This window comes from Apteryx rowi, unplaced genomic scaffold (assembly GCF_003343035.1).
Source record: "Apteryx rowi isolate R43461 unplaced genomic scaffold, aptRow1 scaffold_220, whole genome shotgun sequence".
Classification (NCBI taxonomy): domain Eukaryota; kingdom Metazoa; phylum Chordata; class Aves; order Apterygiformes; family Apterygidae; genus Apteryx; species Apteryx rowi.
Genome location: NW_020448531.1, coordinates 509,650 through 527,693, shown reverse-complemented (window position 1 = coordinate 527,693; position 18,044 = coordinate 509,650). Strand labels below are relative to the sequence as shown.

Here is an 18,044-nt window from a genome sequence, read left to right as displayed (position 1 = left end):
TCCCCACCCCCAAGTGTGGGGATTTGTGTGGGGCGGGGGCACCCCGAGGTGTGTGGGGGGTCCCCCACCCCCAGGTGTGGGTGTTTTTTGGGGGGCGGGGGCACCCCGAGGTGGGGGGGTGGTTCCCCACCCCCAAGTGTGGGGCCAGGGCACCCCGAGGTGGGGGGGGGTTCCCCACCCCACGGGATGGGTGTTGAGGGGGACTGGGGCACCCTAGGATGTGGGCGTCCCCACCCAAGGCTGGAAGGAAGGCTAGGGCACCCCCAGGATGTGGGGTGTGTGCCCTGCCATCAAGGTTGGAGTGCACCAAGGGGGCCTATGGCTCCCCCAGGGTGTGGGGTGTTTTTTCCACTACCAAAGGTTGGAGGGCAGAAGGGGGGAGTTGGGATATCCCCCAAGTACAGGGTGTTTTCCCCATCCCTCGGGCTGGAGTGGGGGTGCTCTTCAGGCCTTTTTGTGTCCCTTAAATAGCAATTGGTGTTGGGTTTGCTGCTTGAGAGTTTGATGGTGGTTGTCATAGCCAAGGGGGTTCCTGTCTCTCTCTCTATCTCTCTATCTCTCTATCTCTCTATCTCTCTATCTCTCTATCTCTCTATCTCTCTATCTCTCTCTGTCTCCCCCGTCTTGTAGTGACGTAATCATTTTTGGAGGAAGAGAGTTTTCCTCTTGCCACTCCGCAAGCTTAATAACTAATGGGGGATACAGTGGTGTTCTCTGTGGTCTCCTTGTACAGGCATACTGTGGCTGTTCCTGGGCTTGTTTCAGTGGTTTTCCTCTAACTCACACCCACACGTACATGCATCATGCTGGGATAGAGCCCTGCTTTCAGCRTCTGTGTTCTGGGCCTCATGTCTCTGAGCATTATTGCTGCAAATCCTTTCAGAGGCTCAGAATGGGACAGGCAGATATGGGTTTTTTTCATCTCTCTCTTTCTAGATGAGGACAGTCTGAGCACTGTTGTTGACACAGGAGCAGTAGCTGCATCTTATCTGAACCTCTCTTCCTAAATCATAGACGGAACCTATATTGTCTTCTGAGGTTGCTTAATCACATTGGTTTTGTTGTTCTTGGGTTTGCCTTTCCCCAGAGGAAATGGGGCAACTACTCAGTTTTGGGAGCTGTTCCTGTTCATTTCCGCCTAGGGCACTGCGTCAGCCTCGCTAGTCTGGCCTGGGAACTCTTTCTTTAGTTAAAGAATAGCAGAAAGTGAACAGAGRGAATGTTTCCTCCTGTAACATTATATTGGAGGTATTATTTGGTACGTCTTGTGTGATAGCTGTGTAAACATGGCAGTGACCTTCTGCGTCTCACCTGTCTTGTGCCCTTGGAGTGGATARGGATCATGTTCACTTCAAGTATTGTCTAATTCTGAATATTCAGGTATATGACTTCTGGCAATTCCCCTGAGGGTACATCTTTGTAATCTCTGAGATCTTATTATTAGATAACTGCCGAAATGCCTACCTCTGCAATAAGCTTATCAGTGAAAGAATCTGTATCGCTAACAAAAAAAGAATTTTCAGGTGAACTGATGAACAGATGATGAGTTCTTAAGGTGTTGACTGAAGCCTAAACTGGATAGATGTCCATTTTAGCGTGTCCAGTCACTCTTAGTATCACTATTGTTTTTCTGCTGCTAGGTGAGTTGTGACTTATCAGTATGTGCTGGTGGTGCTGCTGGAACTGATTCACTCAAGTGACTTCTGGCCTGAAAAAGGGCAGGGTGGTGTCCAAGAAGCAGGGACAYTCTTGCTGTTCCCATTACAGCTAAAGTATCCAGGTATTGTGTGAGGTGYGAGTGACTAGTAACCTTCCTACTTGTGAGTCTGTATTTAGCTGGTATATATCTTGCTTTAGTTGTTTACATCGGAGAGAGGAGGAGAAAAGCCCCACATGCCTCTTTAAAAAATTTAACTTAAAAAAAAAAATTAGCATTTTTGCACCTTACTGGGTATAAGTCACTTTGCTGCAAGAGTATATTATATGACTGCAGAATCCCTGATGAGAACCATGATCCAGCTCATCCAGCCTCTTTCAGRTGAAACATGGGGTTTGCCAGATCAAATTGCCAGACGGAAAATGGGGACTAGCATAGAGTGTGCATGTGTGGAGCTTGAGGTGAGCTCTAGCTTATTAAAAATGTATTTGAAGTAGTATGTTCATAAATGAGAGCAGTTATTTTCCATTCTTATAAGTGGAAATAAACCAAACGGTTGTCAGCTGTTTTACTGTAATAAAAGAAATCAAGGGCCTGTGTCCGTCTCTTTCTGGATTTGTCTAGTGTAGCGGTACAGATAATTTTGTCATAAAAGCCTGCAAATTTAATGCAAGAGAAAAGCGAGATGCTTTGAAACATAATGGGATATTTTGAATATCCTTAGTCCTCCCAAACAGAGTAATAAATATARCWMRKAWTTMWKAAWTMYKWGYTATGTGGAGAGAACTCTGGCTGGCTGTGCCTTTAAATGTYACCAAAAGGTTCCCCATCATCCTCAGCCTGGGAGTATTCAGGTAGTGTATGCATTCTCTAGTTGGTGCCAACAACGGATGTGAATGAAAACAGATAAACAGATAAGTCTGTCTGAGAAGGCATGGGAACCAGTTTGCTGAGAGCACAACRCAATCTGAAAATAAATGTTTCTGTTACAGCAGAGCCAGGAGATCCTACCTTAATTTCTTTGCTCAGCAGTGGTGTAGATGTTATACAGATGAGTAAGCAATGGACTCTGTCCTGGAGAACCGGCAATATAAGAAGACAGTGAAGACAAAGGGAGAAAGGAAACAGCGTTGTTCCCATTGGGGATAAGATGGGCAACAGAAATTTGCAGTTGGGTCTGTGAATAGAAGTCTACTGTTTTAACGAGATTATTTCTAAAAGTAGACGCAGGAGAAGGGTTGAATGTGGACACTAGAATGTCAGTAGATTTCTTTTTAAGAACAAAAGTATGAATCATTTTTCTGGTTTGGCTAATCATAGCTCTTTGTTTTGAATTAAGATCCGTATTAATGAAAAATATGGCTTCTATTTAAATAAAGAAAATGTCTTCCAACGTAGTAGTTTTACAGCAATAGTGTCTATTTATTTGTTGCTTCTAACACTGAAATTAAACAGCTTCTGCTGCTTTACTGTCCTTTTAAAATCGCTTATAAACAAGAAGGTTTATTTCTTGGTTTAGAATCCTTTAGTGTTTAGTATAACAGGCTTTGAATCTTTAAGCAAGTGTTACAATACAGGTAGTTGATCTATTGAGTTAGGAGGATTGTGTTAGGGCCCGTTTCTCTCTCTTCTGCCTGTCACACAGGTATATGTTACATTTATTGCCCATTACACTGCTGGGCATCTTTCTTTGTTTGCCGCTACTGTGGGTAAAGAGACTCCAACACATGCTTAAGCCTGGTGTTCTGATGATCCCATAATGTTCTCCTCCCACCTTCCATTTTTGCTTTCAAGAAGGAACTTTCTGTTTCATGCTGGTATGTCTTAATTAAACTGAGAGAGCTCAGCAGGGTTCCCGCTGCTCTTTAGCAAATAGCTTTGCTGGCATGTGCATTCTACCCGTTTTATTGAGTGGGGATCTAACTAKACTTCCATCAAAACTTGGGATTTCTTTGTTGTACTGGTAGCCACTGAGGCATGTAGGGTTTTATCCTCCAAAAAAAGTTGGACAAGGCTGATAAGTATGTGGTCAGGCTTTTGAGGCCATGTAGACTTTTGTTGCTTTGTAGAATYGTTCTTGGTCCATGACAAAGAGTGTTGACTTGGAAAACAACAGAACAACTAGTTTGATACTGGGTCATATTCCAGGATTTCGGTCATCAGTGTAGCTGTGGCAGAGTTTATCATGTGATGTCATGATTTGTACTAGTTAGTTGCAGTAAATTCTGGTGTTCTATGTCTGTGGTGGTTGTATCAGCAGAGCTTCCTTGTTTCAGAGCTCAACCTATTGGAGAGGTGTCTGTCTTTTATGTCTTACATCTTTTATGTCAAAAGAGATTTAATTAACAGCTCTCTTACTGAATTACTGAACTTGCAGAGTATAAATAATGAGCCAAATGCAGAAGCTGTGGATTTGCCTACTTTGCAAAAACAGTTTTGGGGGTTTTTCAGTAGCCAACTATCTCACTAGTTAGGACCTCGCAACATCCTTCCAAACCCTGCAGTTACTTAACGTAATGGCCTGTTCAACTCCTTTGAGAATCAGCACAAAGCAAGCAACCAGAATATTATTCTTTCCTTCTTCCCCTACATCTTTCTTTGTACTCTGTTTCTTTTTTAGGCAGATTTTTTGAAAGGATTACCAGTCTACAACAAAAGCAACTTCAGTAGATTTCATGCGGACTCTGTATGTAAAGCATCAGTAAGTATTGTATATAATCTGTAACTTCTTTGTGCTTTGGGAGTAGGTGTTCTTGCACAGCTCAAAAGATGCTAGAGTGAAACAGACTTTAAATGAATGTTTTGTTCCTTCAAAAATATGTGTGCATATAGCTGGTAGTTCATAARTTGAGATTGGCAAGGAATACTTCCTGCCTGCTTTGGTGAGGGATACATCATCATGTCAGCCAAGCCAAATCTGTGGTGTTTTCTTTCCTTTCCATGTAATTCTTTAGTTTAGCAATAGTCTTGTGCCCTGAAAAATATGACGGATGGACTTTTTTTTTTTTTTTAACATATGAAAGACTGAAGCTTCACAGTATTGTGTGACAGGACAGAATATCACAATGCATTTGTAGTTGTGGTTAATGGGGGCCTTTTGGTTGGCTTAGCTAAGTTTGGGTTAAAAAATATTTTTTCCCTGTCTCTGCTCTGTAACTATTCTAATTCTTCTATAGAACAGAAGACCATCGGTATATCTTCCCACAAGAGAATATCCATCTGAACAAAGTAAGTTTGAGGTTTTTTAAACTTTACTCTGTTCTAATATTAAAAATCTGGCATACCTATAATTTCACTTACATTACCTGACCTGAAGTTTAAAGTTACTGAACTGTTGCCACAGTGATTAGCAGTGTATATCTGGTTATTGGTTTTTGTGTTTTTCCCCATTCTTATCAAGTGATAATTGTTCCTGCATACTGTCCTTCTATTGGAAAGGGACTAGGCTATAGCATGTGAAATAGTGATGTGATTATTGCAGTTTTAAAAGTTGTCTTTAAAATGACTTCAACATGTTTCTCTCTTTCTTTGGCAGTCATAGTAACAGAAAAGACAAATATACTTTTGCGTTATTTACATCAGCAGTGGGACAAAAAGGTATGGTTGTGTTTTCCTAATATTAACATTTCTTCTTGATTTGCTGATTGTGACTACTTGAGCTGAATATTGATTATAATCAAAAACTGATGATTAAAGTGACCCAGTCCTTGCGAACTGCACTTCATCAAAAGATGTGCAAGGAGGCTTGCTCTCTCTGCACACCACTTTTTTTTTTTTTTTTTTTTTTTTTTTTTTTTTTNCTGTTTCAATTTAAGGGGCAGCAACTTAGTGTTCAGTCTAGAACTTGGGAGACTTTGGTTGCATTTCTAACTTGCTGTAGGCTCCCTTTGTGACCTAGGCAAATTAGTCTCCCTGTGCCTCAACTGTCTGCTTTACAGCTGGGGTAAAGCTCTTTTTACCTCCCAGGACTGTTAGGAGAAGATGCATGAGCTTGTGAGAAACGTGAATACATTAATGAGGCTGTGTAATTAGCTTGGATACAAAATCAGAATTCCCATTTGAGGAACATACAAGTAAGTTGGAGTGCAGTTTAGTAGCTAGTATTTAAGACTAGGAAGCTAGGATACCTGGGCTGTGAGTACTCTGAAACACTGCTGTGGAATGGGATGAAGAAACAGTTGAAGGATGTGGAGAGGTGAAAAATTATAAGGAACCTTGAAGCTGAAAAGAAGCTATTTGTATGTGACGGAAAGCCTTTGGAGATTTAGATAGTTCAGAGACTGAATCAGAGCAGCAGGAGAGAAAGAGTATCTTATTCATGTTTATAAAGTACTTGAGATCTATAAATAAAAGATGCTGAGAACAATGATTTGCCTTTCAGCCCCACCCTCGAATTTGAAGAACAATCTAGAAGGAGCACATTTCAGCTGTGGGCAAAATCCTCTTTAGTGTTCGCTTGAGTGCATCTACTAGTTCATCACAGAACTATATTCCTTCCCAAAGATTTGGAAAGAAAAATTTGTTACACTGATGCTAGCTCCCACTAGAATATAATGCTTCAGAGAGTTTCACTGTAGCTTTCTCTGTCCAAACAGAATGCAGCAAAGAAGCGAGATCAAGAGCAAGTGGAAATAGAAGGTGAGAATTCGGCACCTCCACGGAAAATCGCTCGGACAGACAGCCAGGATATGAATGAGGACACTTAAACTCTTGGCTTTCTCCTCTACTACTTTGCAGGCGCTTCCTGTTTTGTCTCAAAGTGTGTAAATTTTGCCCCTTGCCCCCATTTCTCACCTCTCCACTATGCAGCCCAAACCACTTCAGACTTCATAGGAGCCAATCTATTTATTTTTTTTCTCCGTTTTTTATTTATGCCGTAAAACTTATGGAGCAATGGTGGAACAATTCAGTAAATGATGTAGTGTAACCTTAGTTCCTCCTTTCTAAAAACATACACTGTCACTTTTACCGATTTTGTTAAATCTGTTACCTAATCAACCACATCTAGCCATGGAAGCCTGGGTAAGAGATGTGGGTTATTACAGAACCCTTCAGTGGTATAGGCTTTCTGATTCACGTACCCAATGATATATTACAGTGGTTAACTCTTCTCTGGATGTGCCCAGTCCAGCCATAAGTGTGGGGCCTCAATATCTTTCTCAAATATTCTGAAATTGGCACTGCACTAAAAAATCATGGGTGTCATTTAGGATTATGTTGATCTTAGTGTTGTCAACTTGATATATCAGTTGTATTCTTTTGGCCTGTTCTGTAAGGGCCTCAGTTGTTTGGCAGCATACATTATCACATGCATCAGTGGTCACGGAGAATTCAAGTGAAAGGTGTGTTGCTTTTGTTTCTCTTAAATTCTAACAGTCTTTTGGTCTTGAATGGACTGATATGTGCAACTTCTCCATTGGAATAAAAGGATACTTTTATCCTATTCTGAGTATTTGATCAACAGTGTATTTAAGCAACAGCTGATGGAATGGAGTTGGGTAGGCACCCTGCAGTCAGCACTTGTCTGGATAAGTCTGGGAGCACCTTGGCAAATAGATCTAGTTCTCTGCCTTGACTGCTGGCTATGAATAATGGTACGTTGTATTTTCCTGCGATATCAGCATGTCTGGAATGGAGTCCAGGACTTATAGTTGATCAAAATGTGAGCTTCCGTGGTCTCTGTTAAAGACCAATCTCTTCTGGACTGTGGCAGTTCAGTGCCTGTTGCCTGTAACCCTTCAGTGACTCTTCAGTAAGAGCCAAAATAGAGACCCGCAAGTCGTCTAGGTGGATTCAGAAGTTGAGAGACTAAAAGGAAATGAGCGTCATCACCTGAAGGGGACAGGAAAGGTGTAGCTTAGTAATGATGTCTTGTCTGCTTTAACGTAAGAAGCTGACTTCATGCTGTGTTAGTTTAAATTGTCACATTTCTAGTTGTGTTTTTTTCCTYGTTCACAAATCCTAAACACCGATTCAAGAAATCGCACGAATGTTTTTCTAGAAATCCTGGATAAGCCTAGTTCTGAGTGACTGCAGTGGCCAAAAGCTTTGAGGACAGGGTTTCTATTATCCCCTTCTCCACAACATTCCCTTCCAACCAGTGGACACCACGTGTTTAGGTTTGGGGGCAAAGAGAATATGAAGGGAGATGGACTGTTGCTGATGACTATATGTTATAAGGCAGAACTTTGGGAAGAGCAGGGCATGGCTCATGTTATGTTTTAAACTTGCATTAGGCACCAAGTTTCTCATATAGCGAGTGAATTTAACTTAAAGTTAACACTGAATAGTTTAGACCTTTACTTCTGCCTCAAAGTTACCTTTTTGCTGTGGCAGTAACCTCCAAATTGCCAACTGCGTTGGTGAAGATAAAAATACTTAGATTTCTTTGTAATTTACTGGCATTTGCAAGAGGACTCCTCCCAGAGTTACGCTGTCAAAAAGTGCTTTTGTGCAAAATGCAAGATGTTAACTGAAGATGCCATGTTAGCATCCAGTTTCACAAGGATGTACTTAAAGTTGAAATTGAAGAATCCCGTGAAGAGCTGTAAGACACCAAAAGAGGAAATGGACATATAGCTGGTGGTAAAGTGTGACCAATCTGTGTGTTTAGCAAAGTTTGAGAGCTGCAGCCTTGCAGACTAATGTTTGTACAGTGCTTTAAAGTTGTAAAATGCTGTATAATTCTTGATTGATATGGCAAGGTCTGAGCTTTGCTGACTTCTCTGCTAGACAGAGTGATGTACTATTAAAGAGAGTTGGCAGTTCCTTCCTGTTGTAAACCCCCGTCTTTGTTCCCTCTGTGTCTTTAAAAATGATCTTGCTGGTTACAGGAGCCTTTGATGTATTTCAAATATTTTTAGTAGGTACAAGAAAAAAGTTGCTTTTTTTTTTTTCCTCTCCCAAAAGTTGTTCTGAAGTGATGGAGAAACAAGTTTTTGAAGGGATGCAACTTTAAGTATCAAACTGTGGGGTTTTTTTGCATTGGTGGCTGTGTGCAAAGTTTGGATTTCTGATGCCCACAGTGAATCTTTTTACATCATATCCAATTTGAAGTGAAAGCTCCCTTCTTCCCTCCTTCATTCTCCAACCTACTTTCCATGCTGCCACTGGCTCAAGAGTGCTGTCCTCAAGCTATTGCACTTTGATCCTATATCCACAGCTGTTTAATACATGGTAAGTGTATCAGGTTTGAATGTTGCATGGAAGATCTTACTTGCCTAACTCTGACTTCCTGGTGCCTTAGTGCATTTAAAAAAAAGGAAACAAAAAACAAAAACCATGGATCTTTGCTGACCGCACTGTTTGTATCATACTTACTCCTCTAACTTCTGATTCTCTTGTTACAAAGTGACTGAAATTTAGTGACCCTTAGGGGTTTTTTGTATATGTCTGCATAGTGGTATTTTTATTGTTTCTGTTATCAATGTATACTGAAGGTTTAGGTTTTTTAATGAAAATTTGAGATGCTTATCAGAGATAAGTATTTTAGTTGAATAGTGTATCTTTTGTCTAAAGTCAAAGCAGCAGAAACGTGTTTCTTTTATATCAGAGGAGGGTGAGTCCTTCCAGGAATAGCCCCTTACAGCAGACTATCCTGTTAATAGGCATCTCTCCTGCCGGGTGAAGTGCCCCTATACTAAACAGCGCTAGAGCTTGTGCCCACTGAGAGCAATTAGGTGTATGTTGGGTAACTTTAGTGTATTAAGAAGTTAGTCACTGCCTTTTTCTGACATAAAAATACACTTGTGACTGACTTGCAGGAAAACTAAAGTTCTGCTTAGCTTATTTCTTGATATCATATGGCTTTTTTTTTTTTTAGAGGAGGAATAATCAAAAATCTCCTCCCCACACAAAAGAATTGGAGAAGGAAAAAGTTTGAAAGAAAAGAGAGATTTTATAACATGTTCTGACCTCATAGCTGTGAATTCATAGGTAATTGCATCTGAGCAGTAAAGTCTGTGTTTATTGTTTGCATTGATGGTTGACTCTTGAAGTTTGCTGAGTTACTTTATTTTATCTAAATACCCAGTTAAATAACATCAGCGTGTTCAGCTTTCAAGCTGTTTCCTCTTTCTGTCCATGGAAGTTTTCGAGACCCTACTGGTCAAGGCCCTGAGCAACCTGGTCTGGATTCAGTATTGACCCTGCTTTGCGCAGGAGGCTGGAGGGGACCTCCTGGGGTTTCTTCCAAACGCATTTATGCTGTGATTCCGTGGTAGTAAACACGGGGGAAGATGCGGCAGGTTGGAAGGTTTGTTTTTGTGTGAAGCTGGCAAGCTGTGAAGTCCTATTACCAAAACTTACAGAGTTTGCAAGCATGTGCAAAAGCGTTTGACAAGGAAACAGCCCTGCAGCTACATCGTGCTACAAAGAACAGTGATCCGCAGCAGCGGTATGAAAATCCAAATGGAAAGGGGAAGAAGGGAGCCACCCAACTGCCCTGTCTGCTTAAGGCCATGACTAGGCTTGGACCTGGGCTGCCATTTGTTTAAACTCTTAACCACAGGAATATTTGAGAAGTTTTTAGATGCATTTCACTACAAGAGAACAGGCTTTTAGAACCACTTAGATATGTTAGGAGGGTTTTTTTTTTAAGTGTTTTCTTAGCCTAGAAAGGACATGAAGTATCAGCAGGGTAAGGGAAAATCCCATGAATAGTAAAATGGGACTCGGGCAGGTTCAGTGATGACCAGTTCTCACCTGGCCTGGCTGTATGTATTTATGGTGTTTGGGATTTGTGTCCCCATGACTGTTTTCAGAGCTAGTTGCTRAGCCAGGTTGTGATGAATCTGAAGTATATACTTAACCTGAATGCTGTTTTCTGTTGTCCTCATCCTGGTGAGAATGGGGTATATGTGCCAAGCCGTTTAATGAACTCCACGTGTGTGTAGCCGTTTGGGGTTTTATTGAAGGCCACTGACATGGAGCTGTAAAACTTGCTTTGGAGTATGGTTGACTGGAAAACGGGTTTCCTTCCCTTTCTGGTTCGTGCCTTATGCAGCAATTCAGTTGTTAGTGTTTGGACTGTTTTCTATAAGGCAAATTGTTGAACATGCTGGACATTATCTTAAAATTTTCACTTTATACTAGGTAGATATAGTAAGTATAATTTCAAAGCTTTTTTTTTTTTGTGAGCGCCTTGACACTGGCCTTAAGGGCAAAGACCAAGCAGAAGTCTTGAAAATTTTTTTAAACGTTGTTGTAAACACTGTAGCTATCAGCTGTATTATCACTTACTGTTTCCTGTGTTGTTTATATACCACTAACTTCATTTTTTCCTGTTTTTAAGATTTCCACTTGCATATGTATAATAGGAAAGCTAACTTGCTTTTCTGGGTTAATAATGTCAGCCTGGCAGCAGGGGAATTGTGCAACTTAGTGAGCATGACTAGAGGGATTCTAGCTGATCTGGCTGTGTCAGGTTTTGCATTACATCTTTTGATGTATAACCAACAGTGGGAAATCCTTTCTTAAGAGAGGGTTGAACATACCTGGGAGCGGCTAAGGGTATTTTTGGGAGACGCGCGGAGGATGTGCTGGTCAGTGTGCCTGGAAGGGGGTATTGCATCATGAGTTAAGCACAGACTGACCTTCATGCTGTGCTGACTGTGCATTAAGGTTTCTCTTCTGCTGGTTCACAAATGTGTGTGTCCTGATGGTGGAGAATGCAGTTCTGGGATCTCATCTAACAGCTCATCTGGGACGTTTACTGCTAGTTATTATCTGAAAAGCCTGAGTAAGCAGCCTATCCAGGTAGACTGACTATGCCAGTTGCCAGTTTACTTATGGGTCTAACAGTTGCATCCGACCTATACTAAACGGCATGTGTCTTGGCCTGTATTGCTCATCTGAGAGAAGAGAGCCTGCTTGAAATGCATGCAGTGTTCTCCCTGGCTACTGAGTTACATTTTATGTAAAAGGCGTGTGTCGTCTTGAGAGTTTAATGTTAGAGTGGCAATAGGACTTCTAGAGTCTCATTTTCTTGTTTCAACTTCTGGGGGAAAAAAATTTCCTAGACACTGAAAATAAAAACTTGGTGGGGAAGAGCAATTTTGTAACTGAAACATGGGAATAAAAGATCAGCTTTCAAATACTCTTTAACACTGAGTGTTTTTTTTTTTTTAATATGAAACTTTCCTAGAGTGTCCCCAGATATGAAGAACTAAGACTCGTCACATGTGTGATTTTAGAATTAGGTTGTTCTAGGAATAAAAAAATGTTGTATTGGAGTTCTTAATGCTGAGGAGTTTGGGTGGCTTTAACCTTTTATGGTGGAGTTTGTTTTACTGTATAAACCTGGAAGTAAGTATTCAGGTAGTAAGATTAAAGGGCAGCACTGTCAAAACTTCACCCTATTTCAAATCAGTGTTTTTTAATGTGGGAGGTGACAGGCTGAGTCAACTGGGGGACATGAGGTAAGCATGCACGTCTATGGACCAGTGTTCAGTGCTGAATACCTTGCAGTTGCAGACCAGGTTTTCCACCGATCGTCAGCTGTTTTCTTGTTCCTTCCACTAAACAACTCCTCGGCCAGCATTCAGAGGTGAGAGACGGCCCTTGTTCCTCCGCCAGCCAGCGCTGTAGGAAAGTGAAGCTGCCTCGTGCACAATGAGGGTGTTAGTTTGTGCTCTACTTGCTCTAACTCTCTTTTAATTTCTTCGCTTTCATGACCAAAGCAAGCTTCGTTTGGCTAGCAGTAACGTTTCACTGGCGGCCTYGCTGCTACCGGCTTCGTAAACACAAGGGCGACTCATCCCTCTTAGCTCTTCAGGAATTGCAGTGCTTAATTCATGGTGTGTTGCTGTTAAACACACACGGTGCTTTTTTGAGGGAGAAGATACCGAGCAGTATAACTGGTCAAATACTCTTCCCTGCTTTGATAAGCAGCATGTATGTGTAAGTGTAGAAATGAGTGAGATGGTAAGGGCTATAGTGGCCGTATATCCAGTGGAATATGCTAGTGTAGCTGGTGGAAAGCAGGACTAGCCATTTAGTTCTTTAATAATGGCTCTCAGGGATTGCAGAGACATTGAGATGGAAAGTGAGYGATGACTAATCAATTATTGTAAGAAATAACATGGAATCTGAATGGATGATCAGAGCTGAGTCACCGCGTTGTCTGTGGTACAGTTGGACTGGATTTCCAAATGCATTCATTTCTTATTAATCAGAGCACTGAGCGTGCCGTGAATAGGCTTTACTGTTTTTTCTCTTTTTTGGCTAAACTACCCTCCCTTTGACCAGYTCCACATCATAGCTGAATGTCTGAGTGTGGGTCGGATCCTTCTAAGTCATCTGTGATTGCTTTTATGACTCCTACGGTCTGTTCAGAACACAAAATCCCAGGCTGATTTTTGCAATGCAGTGTTAAGCCTGTGAGTCTGTGTCACTTGCAACCTGTCTTTGCAATTTGACTTTTCCTCTTTTGCAAAAATACTGTCTTTTGGGGCTGGGAGAAGGTTTATTCCTGAAAACTGCATGTTGGCAGAAGGGCTGCTGTCGTGGAGTAACTGTAAATATACTGTTAGTCGAATGTCATGGCCGTTGGATTTTTGCATTTATTTTTAAACTATTCCATGTTTGATACTGTATAATAAATTTGCAGAATTTAGAGGATTATAACTTTCTTTATTCTTCCTCTACTCTTTTCTACGATTGACAATATGCAAGCGAGCTGCTAAGTGCCTACGGAAGCCAACTGTGTGGGTGCGTTTTGAATCAAACCAYGCTGGTGGGGTTTTTCCTTGTATCGCTGTGTCAAAGCTTTGCCAGGCGCTGGAGGGCTGTGCAGAATAAAAGCCCTCCAAGGAGTGGAAGGGCTTTGGGCTGCCCTCCCTGCTGTGTTGTGGCCAATATGGGCCTCAAAAATAGGTGCATGCTTGGAAGCGCTTGTCTGTGCTGCTGCGCTCCTCCGCAGCTGGGACATGAGGCCCCAGCTCTCACGCGGGTGAACACAGGGGTAAAATTACAGCTCGCGCTGCTGCTTTCTCCCCCCCCCCGTGCTAAGGAGTGGGGGATCGGCCCCTCTGCAGCCGCAGAGCGCGGCAGGGGCAGAGCAGGCCTGGTGCCCTGGGCTTCAGCTCCCCGCGGGACATTTGCAATAGTCCTGAAAGCAAAAATAAGCCTTTTGCATGGTTTCTGAGCAAACTTTAGGAGGACAAGCTGCCTGTCTCTACCTTTCCACCACCTGGTCCCACGTAGTGAAGGCCTGGCTGCTCAGGTGTACATCCGAAAGACCCATCCCCTGCCCCTCCGTGACTCTGTCCTGCTGCTTTTGCCTCCTTTGAACATCTCTTGACAGTGTTCCTAACGTCCCCTTCCACCTTCCCCAGGAACAGGGGCACCAAGACTCGCTTGCCCTGACAGATGTGTTACGAACACTGCTGTGGGCAATAAATTAGCACRTCTCAGACTTGTTGAAATATACTTTTATTGCATTTCTGCAGGTCTTACAAAAATATGACAAAATAAATTAAAAAGAAATAAATAACCCCCTTCATTTCATTTAATTCTAAAAGAAATAAAACCAAAAAAAAAAAATCCAAGAAAAAAAAATCCCTCCTTTGTACAGTAATTGCCCGGAAGAGTGAGATACCAGACAGGCGGCCACTTGTAGAAATAGTTGGTGTAGAGAAACGTTTAAAAATGCCCTGGGCTGCCGGGGTCCTGGCAGCAGCGGGACCATGCCCTGTGCTCTGGTAAACGGCRCTAGGAGTAGATCACACCAGGACTGTTACTCTCAGGAGGAAAACGTGATAAATAAAGCTCCCTTTAAGACCAGCRTGTTTTAAACGATGACAGAGGTGAGACTTGGCTTCGGCGAGCCAAACCCAGGAACGACTAGAGAAACGAGATGAGAGGGCGAGCGGAGGAAGGGGAACGGCCCTGCCAGCCTGCCCGCAGCCGGGCGGCGGGTGCTGCGGGACGCGGCTGTTGCTGGGGCTCTGCAGAGCGGCGGGGGGCGAAGCCGCGGTGGTTACGGGCGTCGCGGGTTAGGGCAGGAGCTGAGCAAAGCCCCCGGGTTCCCGGGTGCCGCCAGCCGGGCTGAGCTCAGGGCTCTTCTCTCCTGACATCTCCTAACGCGCTGCTGCTCCCGCTCGCCTTTCAGAGAGCGGCTCCGGGGCACGACCGCCTCGGCTTCGGTCTCGCTGGGTTTCCGAGGGCCTCCTTGCCCCGGTTTCCCAGCGCCGTGGAGCCCAGCGCTCCCCGTTCCCCGGCCTTGCCCCAGAAACRGCTCTCCTGCGGCCGCAGCTCAGCGCGCCCTTCGCTAGCTCGTCGACGCAGCCTGAAACGCCAATGCAAAGCGGCCGAGGAGCCTCGTGCCCTTGGCCCAGTGGGTGCAGGGGCGAGGGGTGCCCGGGGGGAACGGTGYGGGAACAGCACGGTGCTGCCCGACCCTCGCAGCCGTCTGCAGGGCGGCACGACGGGAGCCGGCTCCAGCCCTGACCCGGCGTTCCTGACCGTGCCGCCCRGGATGGCAAAGCACCGGACGAGCGGCTCTGCTCTTCTCGCGCCGCAGCGGGAACAGCCGGGCGGGTGCAGGAGCGCGGGCGAGCGAAGCGGTGGGCACAGCCTCGGCGCTCGCCTGGCCTGGCTTATTGCTGCRTAAAATGGCTTGGTTCAAAGACAAAAAAAAAAAGCACGACGGGTGGAGAGAGACGGGGGGAAAAACCTGACGTTTSCTACAGAGCAGGCCTTGGGGAGAGACGGCGGCACGCGGACCTCGYGCCCGCCCGGGCCTGCTCCAGGCACAGGGAAGGACCGTCCGTGTCCCCCGGAGAGCCCGGCTGGCCGCAACCCTCCGTCTCCCCCCGGCTCGCTTTGGAAATGGTTCGCGGCGGACGGAGGGCAGAGCTGGCTGCCAGGGGGTGGGCGGCAGCACCCAGGCTCGGGGCGCTCCGACCCACGCGGGGTCCCGGCCCGCCGACGGCCACCTCCAGCCCTGGAGCCAAAAGCCAAGCGGTGCTGAGCAGAGCTGCTGAAAAGCCGAGGAGCAGCCGCCGGAGCGGGGACGGCGGCTGTTCGAGCACTAAGGTGACAACCAGCGACAGCAAAACCTTCRCCCGGGCGGAAGCGAAGCTGCTCCCCCAGCCTGCCCTCGCTGCGAGCTCGCGTCCCCCCCAGCCCCGGTCGTCCTTCTCCCGGCTGCCGGCACGACGTCTGTGCGCAGGTGCCTTATCGCGAGGCAGCTCCGTGAAGAAAGGAAGCAGCAAGGGCACCGTGCCGSCTCGTGGTGCAGTCGCTGGGGGCGCGCGGCCAGGCTGCTCGCCGCTCCGGGACCGCGCTGCCCGGCGTCCTGCGCGTGCCGCCTCGAGCCGTCACACGAAGAAGGGAAAAAGAGTCGCTTGCATTGGGTTTTGTTTCGTTTTTTAGTGCAAGAAATGTTGCCCATGCAGGGAAATCCAGGAGGCTCACGCTCGCCCCCCTCCCTCCCGKCAGCCTGTTCTTTGGGCAGCGGGATGCCCCGGTGCTGCGAGAAGCGGGATGAATCCGAGCCCTCTGCAGAAGGACCGGCTGCGAGGAGGCTGCGGCGAGCCGGAGCGGGACGAAGCGGGGCGCTGCCCGGCGCAGCGGGACGACGGCTGTATGGCAAAGAGGCCGTAGGCACCGGTGGATCAGGCTCCTCACTGCTGCTCCCGCCAGCCCGCGCCGCTCCTGGGCTCCGAGCCCGGATCCCTTTGCCAATGCCAGGCCGGTGGGACCGGCTGCTCCCATGCAGCTCCTTGGGTGCCAGCAAGCCGGACCGCAGCATCACCCCAGCTCTTCCCTCCGGCGGCGGGTGCAGGGACAGGCGGTGAGCAGGATGGCGGCATCTCCCACCCGCCGCGTCGGCCGTGAGCGCGCGGAGGAGCGCCGGGCGGAGGAGGGCGCGCGAAGGCAGCGCGTTGGGCTGCTCCAGCCGGGGATGCGGGCAGACCCCGCTGCTCGGATCGGCGGCGGTTTGCTTGCGCCTCTGCGACGCAGGATGAGGCCGGACCTCTGCCGGAGCTGGGGCCGGGGCGGCAGCGGGTCCCCCCGGCCCGGCGGAGGAGCCGGAGGGATGCACGGGGATGCAGCGGAGGGGAACGGCCTGCAGGACGGTGCATGGGCAAGCGCGCYCATGGGTGCTGGGCGCTCCGGCGGGGCTCAGCCTGCCCGGGCACAGCCCAGCTCCGCGCTCCCTGCGGCGGGGGGGCGGCGAAGGGAGCAGAGAGGGCGACGAYGTCCTTGGCTGCTTGAAGAACAGACCGGGGAGCCGTGGTCGCTCCGTTCCCCCAAAGCCCCCGGTCAGAGTTTGTAGCCTCCGCTCTCCTCCTCCGCCCGGAGCTCCGGCTCCTCGCGGCCCCCCTCGTCCGGCGCCCCGTTGAGATGGGACTTGCTGGGGGCCGGTTTCTCGCCCGCGTCCGAGGAGGGCCCGGGCCGGGGCTGGGGCGAGGCGGCGGCCGCGGCGCCGTTGCCCCCGGCCCCTTCGGACTTGCCGAAGTTGAAGAGCTTGCCGGGGTTGAACGGCTTGGTGGGCGACTGGACCTTCTCGGTCCCCGCGTCCCTCTTAGTCTCGGGCGATTTGAGGAACTTGAAGCTGAGGAAGCCGGGGAGCTTGTTATCGCTGCCGGTGGGGGACTGGGGGGACCTGGCCGCGGCCGTGCCGGCGGCCCCGGCCCCCCCGGAGAGGAACTTGCCCTGCAAAGGGATGATCTGCTTCAGTTTCATGACGTTGTTGGTGGCCARGAGGGAGCTGGGTCTCTTGGGCTTGTCGGAGGCGTGCGAGGAGGCGCCGGAGCCCTTGCCCTTGCTCTGGCTCTTGTCGTGGGCCGGGTCCTGCCCGGCGGCCTCGGCCTTGGCCTCGTCGCGGCTGGACTCGCGCTCCTTGCGGGCCTGGTACTCGGCGTGCCGCTGCCGCTCCTCCTCCTCCCGCTTGCGCCGCTGCTGCTGCTGGAAGTGATGCTGCGCCTGGCGCTCGTGCTTCTGTCAACGGGGGAGAGCGCGTTGGCCCCGGCGGCGGGGACGGGGATGGGGACGGGGACGGGCCCCCGGGTGGCACCTACCTTGAAGGCYTCGCGGCGCTGGTACTCCAGCTTGGCCATCTCCTCGGCCACCCAGGCGGGGATGTCGGGGATGGCCACTTGGATGATGTATTTCAGGAAGAGGGCGAAGTGCTGCGGGGCCGCGGGGGACCGGTGTGAGCATCACCCACCCGGTCCGTCCGTGTCCCCCCCCCGTGCTGCTGGCGGGACGGGGACGGGGCAGCGCGTGCCTACCTCCAGCACCACCACGGAGATGATGGCTCCCTCGGGGCTGAGCCAGGGGAAGAGGCGCTGCAGCTGGCCGCACTGGGCGATCAGGTAGCAGTTCACCACGATGGCCAGGACGCCCATGGCCTCCATCACCTTCTGCAAGGGAGACG

At 47.7% G+C, this 18,044-nt stretch overlaps 2 protein-coding genes across 2 annotated transcripts in view; one reads left to right on the top strand and one right to left on the bottom strand.

Annotated features, from left to right (window-relative positions):
* Window positions 1-1,296: 1,296 nt before the first annotated feature.
* DDA1 (DET1 and DDB1 associated 1) lies at window positions 1,297-11,761 on the top strand (the record flags this gene model as incomplete). Its single annotated transcript, XM_026064736.1, has 5 exons — window positions 1,297-1,380; window positions 4,278-4,358; window positions 4,834-4,885; window positions 5,193-5,254; window positions 6,253-11,761. Coding segments are annotated over 5 exons (390 nt in total), but the record flags the coding sequence as incomplete, so codon positions are not given.
* A 5,166-nt stretch (window positions 11,762-16,927) lies between these two features.
* The window catches only part of ANO8 (anoctamin 8), a 7,736-nt gene continuing 6,619 nt past the window's right edge, over window positions 16,928-18,044 (bottom strand). Inside the window, exons 15-17 of the mRNA XM_026064735.1 lie at window positions 17,899-18,034; window positions 17,686-17,796; window positions 16,928-17,605 (exon numbers count right to left, since the gene is read on the bottom strand). Coding sequence (XP_025920520.1) covers window positions 16,928-17,605; window positions 17,686-17,796; window positions 17,899-18,034 — 925 coding nt within the window. The remainder of the gene's footprint in view (window positions 17,606-17,685; window positions 17,797-17,898; window positions 18,035-18,044) is intronic.